Here is a 15,266-nt window from a genome sequence, read left to right as displayed (position 1 = left end):
GGCTGGGCTGGAGCAGGCTGGCACAGCAGGGCGCTGAGTGGAACTGCCACCCCGGCATCGGTCGCGCCTCGGCTCAGGGTGGCCACCTCTGAGGGCCAAGCAAGTGGGCGGATCCTGAGCCCATCACACGGCACAGCGGAGCCACGGGCTGAGCGCCCTGCCAGCCTCCTGGGCCAGGACCCCGTGATCCTGGGGCAGAGGCGACCCTACGCCAAGGCCTAGGGCCGTGCAGGGCTGGGGCCCGGGGATTATCGTGTGCCGAGGCCTGCAGCGCCCGATGTCTGAGCAGCGTGTGCCGACCATCACCGCGGCCTCGGGGCGCCGGGCTCACACTCTGGAGGGGATCCCCCTGCGGTGCTGATGGGCTGGAGGAGCTGGGGGCACAGCGGGCGCCCGAGGGGGCCATGCCCTGGGGAGGGCCGGGGTCCCAGGGGCAGTGCGCGCAGGGCGGGACTGTCACACGGGGGGACAGTGGCCTCCGCAAACAGCCCCACGGGCAGGGCCCTGCAGGGGGCGGAGCCTGAACCGCCCGGACTACATCCCCCAGCGGCCTCCGGGGTGCCTGCGCAGGGGGTGCCGGGAGCTGTAGTGCGGCGCGCGGGGAAGGCCGGGAGCTGGAGTCCCCGGCCCGCGCCTGCGCGCTGCGACGCGTTCCCCCCTTCCCCTCCCCCTCCCCCTCCCGGCCGGAGCGGCGCGTCGCGAGAGGCCGAGTCGCCGGCGCGCGGGGAGGAGCCCGGGTGAGTGGGGGGCTGGGGGGCTCTTCGCCCCGCCCCTGCGTGATATGGGGGGTGGGCTCCCCTCCCCCGCGTGCAGAGCTGGGGATGGAACCCAGGCGTCCTGGGCTCCCCTTCCCCCTCCCCCGTGTGCAGAGCTGGGGTTGGAACCCAGGCGTCCTGGGCTCCCCTCCCCCGTGTGCAGAGCTGGGGATGGAACCCAGGCGTCCTGGGCTCCCCTTCCCCCTCCCCCGTGTGCAGAGCTGGGGTTGGAACCCAGGCGTCCTGGGCTCCCCTTCCCCCTCCCCCGTGTGCAGAGCTGGGGATGGAACCCAGGCGTCCTGGCCCCCCGGCCCTACGCCCTCCCCTTTCTCGTGCTTGCTCTGGTTTCTTTCGTGGGGGTGTTCGGCGCTGGGAGACTCGGGTGCCCCGTTGCACCTGGTCCCTGTGGCCTGCCTGACCCAGCGATGCGCTGCAGGGTGGAGGTGAGAGCGCCCTGCGGGGTCTCCTTGGCCTACGCGGGGTCATTGTCTCCAGGAATGTTCTTCCTCCCCCGTTTGCCTGGCCACCAAATGCCCAGACCCTTTTGCTGCTGAAGTTGGGGTCTGTCCCCGGAGTCCTGCCCCAGGCTGCACCAAGCCTGAGCCTCCCTTCTGTGTCCATTGCACCTGCTTGCAGCGTGTGTAGCGGGGACTGAGGGGCACTGGCAGGGCTGGGGGGGAGCCCAGGCCTGGGGTAACAGGGGGCTGTGGGTCAAGACTGAGGGGCACTGGCAGGGCTGGGGGGGAGCCCAGGCCTGGGGTAACAGGGGGCTGTGGGTCAAGACTGAGGGGCACTGGCAGGGCTGGGGAGGGAGCCCAGGGCTGGGCTAGCAGGGGCTGTGGGTCAGGACTGAGGGGCATGGGCAGAGCTGTGTACACATGGGGAGGAACTGGGGGCAGGTTGGAGGTGGAGTTGTACGGGGGAGGTGGGTCTGTGCGTCCCTGTGGTTTGTGGTCTCACTGTCTTTGGTTCTGTCCCTGGCTTTCATGGGTGTTAAAATCTCCCCCTCTTCCTCCCGCTGGCCGCTCCCTAGTTGCTGGCCAGCCCCACACGATCTACTGGGGGAGTCTCGTGGGGGAGCCGCAGTGTCCATGCTTGTGCCCTGAGGTCTCTGCCCCAGCGCTGACTGGGCTCCAGAGTGAGCAGACAAGGCCTCCCCCAGTCCTCCATCCCGCTGCTCAAAGAGGCCTCTCTTCATGCCCTGGGCAGCCTGCTGAAGGCATGCAGGAGTCGTGGCTGGTCTGGGAACTTGGCCAGCATTCCCTCCCCAGGCAGCAGGGCCGTCTGGGGGAGCTTCCCAGGAGATCAGCTAGGCTGTCAGCCCAGGGGAGCTGGAGAGTCGGGGGATGGCACCGGATCCACCCCCTCTCCGGAGAGCTTCTGTTAAGGCATATTGATTGCCAGGTTCTCGTGCCAGCCTGCTAGGGGTGTGCCCCTCACAGGGCATCACTGGCCTGGGGCCTGCAGGGCCACATGCTGGACGCAGGCACTCAGCTGTCGCTCCGAGCCATGGGGTGCCCCGGTGTCCTGGTTGTAGTTGCTGTTACTACACTTGGGGGTCAGCGGGCTGCTCCGTTACAAGGGAGTCTCCCTGTTTCCGGGCAAGCTGAACTCAGACCCTGGGTGACTGGGGCCTGGTTCTGCGAGCTGGGCCTGGCTGAAGGAGCGGCCTCCTTGGGGCACAGCTGGTTAGGGAAGACAGGTGGCTGGGCCCCACCCTCCCATTGGTCCCTGTGAGAGCTGCAGGCCCCCACCCCCCAAATAAAGGCTGTTTCTGCCTCTGGAGCCCTAGAGCAGCTAAGAATGGGCTGGGAGGCAAAGGCACCAAGGCCCCAGAGCAGGTTTGGCGCGTCTGGCTTGTCAAGCAGGGGCTCTGCCCTTGTCATTAACTAGTGAGTCCCTGCCCCCCTAGCTGGGAGGCAGGCAAAGTGCCTTCCCCAAGGCCTCACGGGGCCATGCTGCCACGGGCAGTGTTCCCGGAGCACCCCTCAGGCACACGGGTGAGCAGGCTGGGCTGAGAATGGCCTCTTGGCTAGGCCGGGGAGAGGCGGGAACGGGCTGCTGCGTCTTTAAGAGGACGTGGTTGGCTAGGGCTGGATCCCCGGAGCCGTCTGCATTTCCTGGATCCTGCTCAGGGAGGGGCTGAGCACCCGTAGCCGCTTGTTCTGGCACCTGTTGCACAGCTCAGCAGTGGGGCCGCGGCAGAGCAGGGGGCTGGGCCTGCTCCCTGGACCCTGCCCAGCCGGCTGCTTGCCCCACAGGAAGGGTGGCCAGGCTCCAGGAAGGCAAGTGGCTCCTGAGACAGAGGCCATTCCTGCTGGCTCTGGGGCAGGGTCCCCTGGGCTGTCCGAGCGGCCTGGGAATCTTCATCCTCATCTGGGGTGTGTGTGATCTGACTGTTCAGAGCAGGTGACTTGGAGTCAGGGCTCCTGGGGCCCGTCCCGGGCTCTGGAAGGGTGGGGGGCGGGGGACCAGGGCTCCTGGGGCCCATCCCCGGCTGTGGAAGGGTGAGGGGCGGGGGACCAGGGCTCCTGGGGCCCGTCCCGGGCTCTGGAAGGGTGGTGGAGGGGACGACCAGGGCTCCTGGGGCCCATTCCTGGCTCTGGGGGGGGGTGGACCAGGGCTCCTGGGGCCCGTCCCGGACTCTGGAAGGGGGGGGATGGATGACCAGGGCTCCTGGGGCCCATTCCTGGCTCGGGGGGGGGGGGGTGGACCAGGGCTCCTGGGGCCCGTTCCCGGCTGTTACGAATTTGCTTTATGCCCTTAACCAGAGAACTTGGCCTTTCTCTGCACTGTTAGGCCAGGGCTGGGAGCCCCCGAGGTGGGTTCAGGGGAAGGGCTGTGCATACAGCTGGCTGGCTGCTGCACTCCTTCCCACACCCCCTTGAGGGGCTCTCCTGTGCTGTTCCCACTGTTTCCCCCTCTTCTTGCCCCACATACCTGTAACTCTGGGGCAGTGGGGCCCCTTCCCCAGCCATGTGCCTGGGAAAGGAGCTGGGATTTCTGGGCATGCTGTGTGCGGCTCTGTGGTCTCTGGCATTCACCCTGGGAGCCAATAGAGGGGCCCTTTCGGGACCCTAGGCAGAGCCGGGGGGCTGGGCCCAGCCCCCACCACAGCCCTGCTGGGCTTCGCTAGACTGCTGCGGGGCTCGTGCAGGATTGGGCCGGGGGAGAGCGGCTGGTGCTTGGGCTCTGCCATGTGGTGAGCTGCAGAGGCTGCAAGGGGAGTGGGGCCTGGGGCTCTAGTCTGTCTTCTGCTTTCCTTGTCTGGTACAGACAGCCATAGGGCAGGGGGCGTCAGGCCCTCTCCCTCCACCCCTCCCTACCCAGGGAACCCCGATCCCCCTCCCCCGGCTCTCTGTACCTGCAGCGTTGTCAGGGCAGAACTGGTGACTCTGCAGCTGCTTCCTCTTGTGCCAGGGGACCCTGGGACCCAGCTGCAGGGCAGTGTGTGACGGGCCGTGCGCAGGGCATGGTGCCAGGCGGCAGGTATGGGTTCTGGGGCTTCTAGTGCCTGGCAGGGATGCTGCCAGGGCTGGTCACCCACAGCTCTCGCTCCCGATGGGTGGGCACCGGTAGCTGGCTGGGTGTGCGCCAGGCGGTATTTAAGTCAGGTGGGAATGCTGCGGAGGAGCTGTGGCTGGGAGTCGGGGCTCCTGGGTCCCGGCTCTGCCGCAGGCTGGCTGTGTGAACTTCACCGGGCGTCTCCCCATCGTAGGCTGCGGTGCACGGGGATCTCTCCTGCAGAGCTGCCGGGTTTGGTGTTTACAGCCCGCAGGGCAGTACCCGTGGCCAGGGAGGCCAGGCCTGCTACAGATGGGGCGATCCCTCGGCAGGGCCCTGGCCATCCTGCCCAGGGTCGATTCTCCTTTGTTCTGGATGCTCCCGCGCTTTCCATCCCTCCCAGCTTGAGCAGTGGAGCTGCTGGGGAGTCGGGGGGAGGGGATGCTCGTTCCCAGCCAGCCTTGGCCCCGCTTCCCCCTCAGCGAGCTACAGGAGCTCCCTGGATGGGGCACCCCATCTGCTGGGCCCTCTCGCGGGCTTCCCACTTACCCTGTCAGTTGAACCCAGATCTGCCAGCAGACAGGGCGCACCAGCGGCTCTCTGAGCACGTGTCAGGGGCAGGGATGTCAGCAGAAAGGCCCACCCCATGGGTGCTGCTGGTGGGGAGCTGGTGGCAGGGCGGAGCCTGGGGTCCCACTAACTACCCTGGGGCAGGAGCGCAGCCCCACCGAAGGGTGCACTGCGAGACCCCAGCTCTGGCCCTGTCTCACCCTGTCGCTTTTCTTGCTTGGTGCCAGGTTCTGCTGGCCCCAGGCTGATGCCCGTCCCGCCCAGCCAGCGCCTGGAATGGAGTGAGTCTATGAGCCCTCTCCGGATCAGCGTTGGTGGCCTTCCCGTCCTAGCGTCCATGACTAAGGCTGCTGACCCCCGCTTCCGACTGCGCTGGAAGGCCATCCTGGTGTCCTCGCTCAGCGTTGCCTTGGGGCTGCTCCTGCTCTGCTTTCACCGCTCGGCCACGGGGAGGCCGGCCCCAGCCAACGCCCACAACTGGCGGCTCAGCCCGCTGCCCGGGGACAGGTACAATGACACCTACCCGCTGTCCCCGCCCCAGAGGAACTCGGAAGGGGTGCGCTACAGGATCGGGGTCATTGCCGACCTGGACACCGGCTCCAAGGGGCCACAGGAGCACACCTGGTTCAGTTACCTGAAGAAGGGCTACCTGACCCTGTCGGCCAGCGGGGACAGAGTGACGGTGGAGTGGGACCGGGCCGACAGCGTGCTGGAGTCCCATCTGGCCGAGAAGGGGAGAGGCATGGAGCTCTCGGAGCTGGTCGTCTTCAATGGGAAGCTGTATGCAGTGGACGACCGGACGGGAGTGGTCTATCTGATCGAGGGCACCACAGTGGTCCCCTGGGTGATCCTATCGGATGGGGATGGCACCGTGGGCAAAGGTGAGCTCTGCCTCTCCTCTCGTCTTCCCTGCCGCAGCCCTGATCCAGGGCAAGCGCTGCCGCCAGAGCAAAGCTGCCCGGTGATCACTAGCCCAGCCCCTGCCTTCGTGCCCTCCTGGGCATCTAGATCATGGCCATGGGAATCCCCCCAAGGGGCGGCTGGGAGAGGCTTTCCTGACTGGTGCGGGAAGGATAGCGGGGACACACCGCTGCCCCAGTCGGCCCCTGCCCCCTGTGGGTGCATGCACCCCTTTCCTCTGACTGCAGGGCTGAGGTCCCCTGTTCAAGCTAACGCTGGGTCTTTCTGCCTAGGCTTCAAAGCAGAGTGGCTGGCAGTGAAGGATGAACACCTGTACGTGGGTGGCCTGGGGAAGGAGTGGACCACGACCACCGGGGAGGTGATGAATGAGAACCCCGAGTGGGTGAAGGTGGTCGGCTCCAAGGGGGACGTGGGCCATGAGAACTGGGTGTCCAACTACAATGCACTGAGGTCAGCGGCTGGCATCAGGCTCCCAGGTAAGAGGTGGGGCTTGCCCCCAACTGCCCCACAGCCCTGGGCAGTCCCATCTGCGCTTGCAGGGAGGGGCTGGAAGGAATTCCTGATACTGCACCCTCCAGGCTGCGGGCGGGCAATGCGAGTGCTAAAGGAACTGGGGGTTTGAACCTCCCCTCCCCTCACCCATGGGGAGTGGATATGGGTGGGGCTGGGTGCCAGGGGCTAGACCCCTCCTGCCCATCGTGCTGCGACCAGTCTTGCGCTCGCAGTGGTGTGGAGAGCCGTGCGCAGCATGCCGTCCCTGGGCGCGCTGGCAGCCTGTCGCCCCACGGAGCTGTTGGAGGCAGGGCCGTGGTGTGTGCTGCCCTCTGTGTTAGGGGAACTGGGAGGGGGAATCTGCTCCTCGCAGGCAGGCGACTTCAGCCAGGCTGGCCCCCCACCCTGCCCAGATCTGCTGGCTGCCGGCTCTGCACCATCTATGCAGCATAGCGGGAATCCCAGCGAGGAGGGCTCTGCTGACACCCGCTCCCCTGCCCCAGGAAAGGGGAAATCAGCACCCAGGTGATGCACAGAGAGGGGCTGTGGCCCAGGGCATTCGTCACATTCAGACCGAGCACTGGCAGCTCCTGGGTCCCAGCCCTGTGCTCTGCCTGCCTAGGAGTCGCTCTCACCCTGGCCCTGCCCTCCCCAGGTTACCTGATCCATGAGTCGGCCGCCTGGAGCGAGACGCTGCAGCGCTGGTTCTTCCTGCCGCGCCGGGCCAGCCAGGAGCGCTACGACGAGAAGGCCGATGAGCACCGGGGTACCAACCTGCTGCTGCGGGCCACGCAGGACTTCAGCGACATCGCCGTCAGCCACGTGGGGGCCGCCGTCCCGACCCACGGCTTCTCCTCCTTCAAATTCATCCCCGACACTGACGACCAGCTCATCGTGGCCCTGAAATCGGAGGAGGACGATGGCAAGATTGCCACCTACATCATGGCCTTCACGCTGGACGGGCGCTTCCTGCTGCCGGAGACCAGGATCGGGGCCATGAAATACGAAGGGATTGAATTTATTTAACAGGGACTCTGTCCTGGGCTCGAGAGACAGGGGCAGGGACGCCCCGGGGTCAGGCACGGGGCTTTGCCTGAGCGTTGTCACCACTGGGGGGCGCACTGCTCCTGAGCTGGGCAGGGCAGCCGGCTTGGATCAGCTCCGGGGAGGGGTCCCAGGCTCCTGCAGTTACCATGCTGGCGAGTTGCTGCAGCACACGTGGCTTGAATGGCTGCGCCCCGGCACCTGGTGGTGAAAGGCCACCGCTGCAAGCTTCCACGTGGCCCTCTGCAGGGCTGCAAGCCCTTGTCCTGCACCCCAGAGCCCTTCCTGGGCTGCCCCGCTGGGCGCTGGCAGGGGAGGTCCCCAGGGAGCTTCGCGAAGCTGTGAGGTGGCTGCTTGGGGAGCGTTTCCTTTCCTGCCCAGCCAGGTCAGTGGCATTGCTCAGCGTCTGAGCCTGGCCCATGGGTGTCTGCCCCTCCCACAGGCAGGGCCTGCACCGCAGCCTGGTGCTCCCACTGCTACGTTACCCTGGAGTTTCCCTGCAGCACAGAGTTGCAGCAGCTCGTGCCAACAGGGCCGAGCCCAGTAGGCTGGTGTGTAGCAACCAGCCCCCAGGCGCCGCTCTTCTGCCTGTATGGCTGCAGCGCGGCCTGGAACAGCCGGGGCAGGTGCATGGGGCCCGGCTGGGTTGGAAGGAAGCCATGCTGCAGCCCGGGTCGTTTAACAGATTAAATTAACCAAAGTGAAATGCTCCCGAACTCCGTGTGAGGGTTTCACTCTGCTCTGTGGCATGGGGCCTCCTGCTGGGAACCGCTGTGCTCAAGAGGTGGGGATCCCTGCCAGGAAGTCCAATTCCCTCCCTTACGGCCAGTGACCAGGCATCCCCTCTGAATCCGCCTGCCCAGCCTGGGCCTTGTTCCCTCCGCACTGGCTGGGGCAGGCGCTGAGCTTGGCAGGTTAGGGCTCTGACTTGCAGCTCTCCGTGGGATGGGAGCAGTCCAGCACCTGACTCTGCGATGAGCCCTGAGAGCCCTGCCATTCTCATCTCCATGCTCCTTTGCCCTGGGAAGGGGCCGGGACAGTGGCCTGGCCCTCCTGACACAAGCTGCTTCCCCCATATGCCTCACCTCTGGCCCAGGGAGCCATCTCTAGGCACTCTGGCCTTGCGGGGCCTGAGCAAAGGCCCTTTCCTCTTCAGATTTCCCTGGGGTCCTGGCCTCCGTTGTGCCCCTGGGGAGGACCCGGCCCCACTCTCTGGTTGGGGAGGACCCGGCCCCACTCTCTGGTTGGGCAGGGTAAGGGAATGGCAAAGTGTCTTTGACCGGAGCCTTGTCCCTGTGTTTGCCCCGCAGGCCAGGAGTCCCTCTGCCCTGGCCCCTTATGCCTGTAGCAGAGGGTCCCTCACCAAAGCCTGCCCGACTGTGCTGTACACACAGAGAACAGGCCAAGTCAGGCAGGAATCCATCCACACAAGCTCTGGCCCAGGCCCCTGCCTGGTCCCTGCCCTGCCGGCTGATGGAGGCAACATTTGCACCTGGTTAGTGACTTTCCGGCCCCTCCCCATGACCTGGCTGTGCTGCTGGGCTGCGGCATCTGTTTGATAAACCAGACGGTTCTGGGGTGGGTGTGTCGGCCTCCAGCTCTGTGTGGGCAGGGCGTCCTCCAGCGCTGGGTAGGGGGGCAGCGGAACGGGACAGTCCCACCCACAGAGGCACACAGCTTTCCAGCCAACAGTGCAGCGTGGCCTGCCCCCTGGAAGTGGCTGCAGCGCCAGGCATGTGCACAGGTGAGCAACGCCTGGCAGAATGGGAGTGGCCTCCCCCTGAGTCCTCCGCCGTCCTGGTGGGGCCCTGGCTCTGCAGGAGCTAGGCATATGTCTCTTTATGAATCCTTGCTGGCACTATTGCTGAAATGGGCTCGCTGGCACGTCTCCAGCAGGGTTCCTTCACCCAGGCAGCAGGTCCGTTCTGTAGGCAGCCTTCCCCTGGCTGGAGCCCCGATGTCCTGCCCCGTGAGCCAGGGCCTGGTGAGCCCCCTTCACACACCTCAGTGCTACAGTGCAGGGAAAGGGGAACCCACCCTATGTGTCTCTTTCAGACCAGCACACGCAGGGCCTCCACTGGCAGCAGGAGAGCGTCCCACGCCCATGTGAGCGTCCGAGGGCCTGGGGCAGGGTGGCCTCGGTCAGGAGACCTAGCAGAGCCCGTGGCTGCCCGGTACAGAGCAGCAGCTGGGGGTGCGCCGTCCTGGGGGCGGGAGAGCTCCGCTGTCCCGTCCCTTGTCTTGCCCCGTGCCCGGGGGTGCTCAGGCCCTGACTGGGGTTGGGGGAGTGCCTGGCCAGTTCCTCAGGCAGAGACCAGCTCCCCTTTCCTGTGGCAGGCCGGGCTGACCTGACTCGGGCCTTGGCTCTGTTCCCTGGTGGGGGCTGCAGAGGCTCTAGGTCGGGGGTAGTCAATTATTTTTTGTCAAGGTCCAGACTTGAGAGAAACGCTTTCCACACCACACTAGCTCGAACAATAACAAGGAAATAAACAGATTTTGCCGTCTGTTCAGAAGCGTCAGGTGGTCCAGATGTGGCCCGTGCTATGTCTATTGACTAGTCCTGCTCTAGGTCCTGCAGCTTGTCTCCTCTCTGTGGGAAGGGTTTGCCGATCTCTTCGCTGCAGGGTCTGGTGGGCCTGCCTTTCCTCGTGGCCTGGCCCTCTTGCTCTCCTGAGGCCCCATTCCTAGCAAGCTTGGAGCAGGACACATGGTTGAGTCCCTGCCCTGAGGCCCCAGTGGGGTGTCGGTGCTGAACCCAGAGCGGGTTCCCCGGGGGTCTCTGGGGCCGACGTCCTGCTCTGCTGGGAAACCAACTTGCGTCAGTAGGTGGCAGCATCCACCCGCTGGCTGCAGGGCCGGGCGCCCGGGCCCCTGTTGCAGGCCTGAAGCGCTCTGGTTTGGGGGGTGATTTTTCCCTTAGGCGTCCGGGGAGGCCTTGTGGTCAGCTGGAGAGCTGGCGGGGCGCCGGCCTCCTAGAGCAAGAGCAGGAGGGATTTGCTGTGTTAACTCTTGCTGAGGACAGTGGGGCCGGGGACCTCTGTGCTGAGGGTTTGTGCCCCTCCCAGCCTTGGAGCGGTGCTGAGGATCGTGGCTCCTTTCCAGCTCAGGCTGGGTGCACAAGGCAGTGGGAGCAGAAAGTCAGCTGTACGGCTGACTCACTCCGTGCCTCAGTTTCCCCAGCCCCCCCGCCCCCTTTGGGAACCGCTTTGAGGTCTCCAGGAAAGAGCTGGCTGCACTGCTGCTTCATGGAGTCACCAGAGGCCGGGCCAGTGGCTCTCCCTTCGGCATGTCTCGCATGCCTGCACTGTCCATCCGTACAGCCCTGGCCCCCGGCAAAGCAGGTGAATGCCCAGAGCCCCCTCTCAGGTGGGAGCAGGGGCTGCCCAGCCCAAACATGCTCCACTGAGGGCTCAGCTGGCCCCTCTCTCTGCTTGGCGGGGAAGGCGTACGGCGCTGTGCACTGACGTGGGGTGCTTGTCCTCCGCTCGCTGGTGCTGCTCCCCTCCCCGGCTCGCGCTCCCCTACGGGGCTATGGATTGCTAATGCCCACGTTCACAAGACCCCTCCTCTTACCAGCCTCTTGTCTAACACCCTTCGTTCCAGGGCTCTGGGCAACAGGGCCAGCGAGTGCGCCTGAGCGAGCACGCCCAAATGCTGCCAGCCAGCCGGGAGCCCATTATCTCTGTCCTCCCAACCACCACCCCAGAGCACCTGCAGCGTTCGCGGGACTGCGCCCAGCACCACGGGGCCTATGGTGACTAGTAACGGCTGGCAGCAAACAGAACAAAGCAGGCTGGGTGCTCGCAAGGGGCAGAGGAGCCCTGTGCTCGGGCTGTGGCGTCAGGCCTTCGCCCCATGTCCGGCTCACGCTTGCCCCATGCTGCTTGACTGGCCCCTCGACTGTGGGAGGACCTGTGAGCCGTCTGTGTCCCTGCAAGAGTGCACAGAAGGCTCTGGGGCCTCGGCCCTTTCTCACACTCCCTACATTTGCTCCTCGTCACTTCTTTCATAAATGTGGCAGCCCAGGGGTGGGATTTCCTGCAGCTGGAGAGCCCTGCTACTGGTGTCTGCTGTGGGCAGGCCCAATCAGAGGTGGGCCAGGAGGGCCACTGGGCCAGGGCCTCGAGCTCAAAGGAGGCCTGAAATTTAGACACTTGTTAATTTTCTGGCATTTGATAAGTTTCGCAACTTGTTTTTGCGCACATCCCTATCGGACCGAAACGTGACACACACTCAGTGTAGAGCTGCAAATTTAAGCAAATAAGAGATGGGGTTTGGTAAAAGATGTAATTGTTTTGTTTTCATGTGTTCTCATTTTTCACTATTATTATGGCTAGGGGCCTCAGAAGCCGGAAGTGGCCTGGGCCTCTCTGGACCTCTGAGAGGGCCTGGCTGTGGGGCATGCCAGGGTCGAGCCCTGGGGGCAGAGCTGATCGAGTCCCTGCTGCCCATGCCCAGGGCTGCCGGCCAGGGCAGAGCAGGGAGGCTGGTTGCTGCATGCTCTCTGGAGCATGGTGGGCTCTCCCCTGGGCTGCAGCATGGAGCTGTCTTGGAACGGCTCTGGACCCCGGTAAGGAAAGCCAACGTGGAGGAAGCTGCTTCAGTGGTTTCCTGACCTGTGGGAGTGACCCCTTGGCCCCTTGCAGGCGATGAAAAAGAAGCTGGACCTGTTCAGCTGAAGCACCTCTGAATGAATGAAACTATCAAACGGTTCAAGGTCAGGTCGACTGCAGAGATCTGCTTCCCAGTTGAGCCGGTCCTGCTCTCTCAGCTGGGCCCCGCACCCTCGCCGGGCCGGTCTGCACTGAACAGCCCACGGCCGTGCTACATCGCTCAGGGCGGGCGGGTGAAAAATCCCCCCCCTGCGCGCCACAGGACACAGTTCTGCTGAGCCACCCCGGTGCAGACAGTGCTAGGTTGACAGAAGCCGCCTCGCCTCGGGGAGGTGGATTTACCCCGGCGGCGGGAGAGCCCCTCTGGCTAACTGAGGCCCTGCCGCAGCAGCGTTGTGCCTGTCGACACCCGCCGATGGTACAGTCATTGCTCCGAATGCCTACGGCTTCCCTGCCAGCCCTGACTTCCACGGTGACCCAGCCAAGCAGGCTGGACTGGAAGAGACCCCTGGGAGGCCTAAACACAATGGCTGGAAGGTCCGGCGAGATACCCGTCCCGCACAGGCGTCCTGCCCTGTAAGGCAGCAGACCTGGCTCAGGGCAGCCTTCTAGGCTTGTGGAGGCCTGTAATGGCCTGGTGGCTCTGTGCGTCCAAGCAATGACAGCCCGAGAACCAAGCCGCCACCAGGACAGGCCCCTCAGCAGCGCTCTCCCAGAGACCCCGTGGAACCAGACAAAAGGAGGCTCTGTAGGTACCAAGACTTGGGGCACCCGGCCCTCTCCAGCCTGGGGCTTGGAGCTGCTGCTTCGCTCTCCGTGGGATTCCTCTGTCCACTTTGTCTGCAGGGTCCAGGGCTGCTGGCTCTGGTTCGTGCATATTCCAGCGATGGTAGGAACTGGTCAGCTGGAGGCTCACACCACGTGCATGCTAATCAGCATCCACCAGCTCATTGGAGAGGTCTCCCAGGGAACCAGTTTTAGCCTCCTCAGGATGGTGAATGGCGTGAACTGCTGTGCGAGGCTCTGGGGTGGAATCACCAGCCATCCCTCATGCTGGAGTTTAGTTCATTGCTTGTTGGTTCAGTTCCTGTGTAGAGAAGCCCAGGGCTCTGCCTCGGGGAGCCACAACGGAGTCCTGGGTCAGGCCGGCGTGTCCAGGCGAGTACACGTGGCCTGAGCTCGCTCAAGAGAAAAGCTCTCATGTAGTGGAGGGGTTCACTAGGGGGTGGTGAAGTGTATGTGAGACGTGGTGGCTGGCTCTTGTCGGTGCCTGTCTCTGCTGTGGAAGGTGCCAGGGGAGGATGAAAAGCAAGTGAATGTGGCAGATCTAATCTCTGTTCACTAGAGGGCTTGGTTTAATTTTAGGCCCCCGGTCACACAGACAGCCCCAAGTGAGGGCTTGTGTACGGTTCTGTGCGGGGGGAGAGGGGGGCTGGGCGTGAGGGGAGTGAACCCAGCTGTCTCCCATATCTTACAGCGTACGTACCCCAGGAGGGCGGCGCTCGCAGCAGGAGCAGGGTGGCAGCTCTTCCCTCTCATCCGTCCCCAGGCCAGCAGGCCCCATCCAACCATGCCCTCTCCACCGAAGACCAGACTCAGCCTGGCTCCGCAGGGCCCTGCTCTCCACTCCAGACATGGCTCTCCAACGTGCAGGCTCTGGAAGGCTGGTACAGGAGGCCCCACGAGTCCTGGCAGGGAAGATCCAAGTCCCCATGAACCTGCCCAGAGCAGCAGTTTGAGCTTCAGTTCACCCCATCCTAGTAGCAGGGCGACTCAACCCTCCCAGGCAGCTCATGGGACTCTCCAATACCCCCATCACTCTTCAGCCAGTGCCCACGCACACGGAGCAGCTCGGGAGCCTTGCTCCAGCAGGGCACCAGGCAATGCCAGGTGCTACGGATCTGATCAGTCTCACTCGTTCTGATCCCTGGATGCCCCAGCTGGTGCCCTGGAATTGAATTCACCTCCCGCTGAGCACAGCTGCTGCAGCTCTGGATTCTCCTGCTCCTCTGGTGCCGACCCAGCGATAACGGCACGCGCAGAGAGTGCGTGCCGGCTTGCAGTTTCAGAGAGCCCGGCTGGGTTGGGCCAAGGGGGGGCCCTGCCGTCTGAAGGGGTCACTTAGGGCTCCATATCGGCCAGTGTCTGCGAGCAGCTAGAAGCAGCCGCTCCAGAGGAAGGTGCAAGCTCTCCAGTGGCAGGGGATTCCCCAGGTTATGCACTGGCTCTGGAAGTGTTTCCTTTTGTTAGTTTTCAATGTGTGGCCTCTTGTTTGCCCGGTTCTCTGAGCAGGCCCCAGAGCAACGTGCTGCCCGCTGCCCTCCCTGTTTGATCCAGCTGGGGGCTGGTGCTGGGGTCACGTGCAGCCCCCGGCCATGGCAGTGCCCCACTGTGCAGAGCTAGCACCCGCCCATCTGCCTGCGGGGCTAGCCTGGTTCGGGTCCCCGCAGGGGCTGTTCAAGGAAGGGGTGTCCCCTGCCACCCCGCTGCAGCACCCTGGCCTGTTCTCAGGGCTGGGATTGGAGATGGGACATGGCCATATCTGCTCCCAGAGCCACAGGGGAGCCCAGCGGCACCAGCCCGGCGTACTGGTAGTGGCAGAGTTGGGGGGCGGGGGGATAGTCCCGTAGCCGTGGCACAGTTCGGCATCCCCCTCCGCCTGCCTTTCCGGCCGGGGAGGGATGGAGCCCGCCAGGGAAGTTGTGAAATGAGAGGCTGCAGCTCTGCACAGCTTCCAGCAGGCAGGATCCACGCTGGCTGCAGAGCCTGGCTCCAGCACACAGGCCCCCGGGCCAGAGTCAGTCAGGGCTGGGGGGACCAACGGGGGCCAAAGGCCAGTGCCTGGAGCTCCCCTGCCGTACCGGCTGTGGGCAGCAGGAGCCACCCTGCGCCGGGACGAGGACTGTGGTTTGAAGTCCAGTCACAAGGGCAGCACGTGCGGTCCCTGCGGCAGCCGGGCTGGCTGGGAAGCCGGAGCTGCACCCCCATGCCTGCACCCTGCTGCTCTCCCATGCCCTGGCTCAGGGCAGCAGCTGCCTTGGAGAGTGAGTGCTAAATGCGGTGGGAGGACTCTGGGAGGCTTTGCAGTAAATGACTTACTCTGGGCAGCCCCCCACTGTGCCCGCGCCCCCGACACAGCCTGGAGGGGAGGGAGCCCCTGGCCTGCCTTGCCCAGGGACTAGGCCAGAGGCCCCCGCTCCCTTCCTGCCAGCACCCATGTCCTGGGTACGGCTGGGTTCTGCAGGGCGGGGCTGGGAGGCTCAAGCCAAATCTCCCCCCACCCCTGGCTGCCTGTGACCCTCCCATCACTGGGCCAGTTTACACGCCCTGGCGGGGGGCAGCTACAGCACGCTCAAAACAACCAGCG

The 15,266-nt window shown here is 64.8% G+C and overlaps 1 protein-coding gene across 1 annotated transcript; it reads left to right on the top strand.

Moving 5' to 3' along the window:
• The first annotated feature begins 667 nt into the window (after nt 1-667).
• Nucleotides 668-9,773, top strand: CANT1 (calcium activated nucleotidase 1). Its single transcript, XM_074972116.1, has 4 exons — nt 668-737; nt 5,057-5,710; nt 6,023-6,226; nt 6,898-9,773. Exons 2-4 carry the CDS (start codon nt 5,077-5,079, stop codon nt 7,266-7,268), a joined length of 1,209 nt encoding a protein of 402 aa, XP_074828217.1. The 5' UTR covers nt 668-737; nt 5,057-5,076; the 3' UTR covers nt 7,269-9,773.
• The last annotated feature ends 5,493 nt before the right edge of the window (nt 9,774-15,266 follow it).

The sequence above is a fragment of the Natator depressus genome, chromosome 14 (genome assembly GCF_965152275.1).
Source record: "Natator depressus isolate rNatDep1 chromosome 14, rNatDep2.hap1, whole genome shotgun sequence".
NCBI classification, from domain to species: Eukaryota; Metazoa; Chordata; order Testudines; family Cheloniidae; genus Natator; species Natator depressus.
This window is presented reverse-complemented; position numbering and strand designations above follow the sequence as displayed.

Excerpts from the sequence above, each read along its gene's own strand:
- CANT1 (XM_074972116.1), top strand. The coding sequence starts at position 5,077 with ATGCCCGTCCCGCCCAGCCAGCGCCTGGAATGGAGTGAGTCTATGAGC. Across the intron at positions 5,711-6,022 it reads GGATGGCACCGTGGGCAAAG|GCTTCAAAGCAGAGTGGCTG; the intron begins GTGAGCTCTGCC and ends CTTTCTGCCTAG. Across the intron at positions 6,227-6,897 it reads GGCTGGCATCAGGCTCCCAG|GTTACCTGATCCATGAGTCG; the intron begins GTAAGAGGTGGG and ends TGCCCTCCCCAG.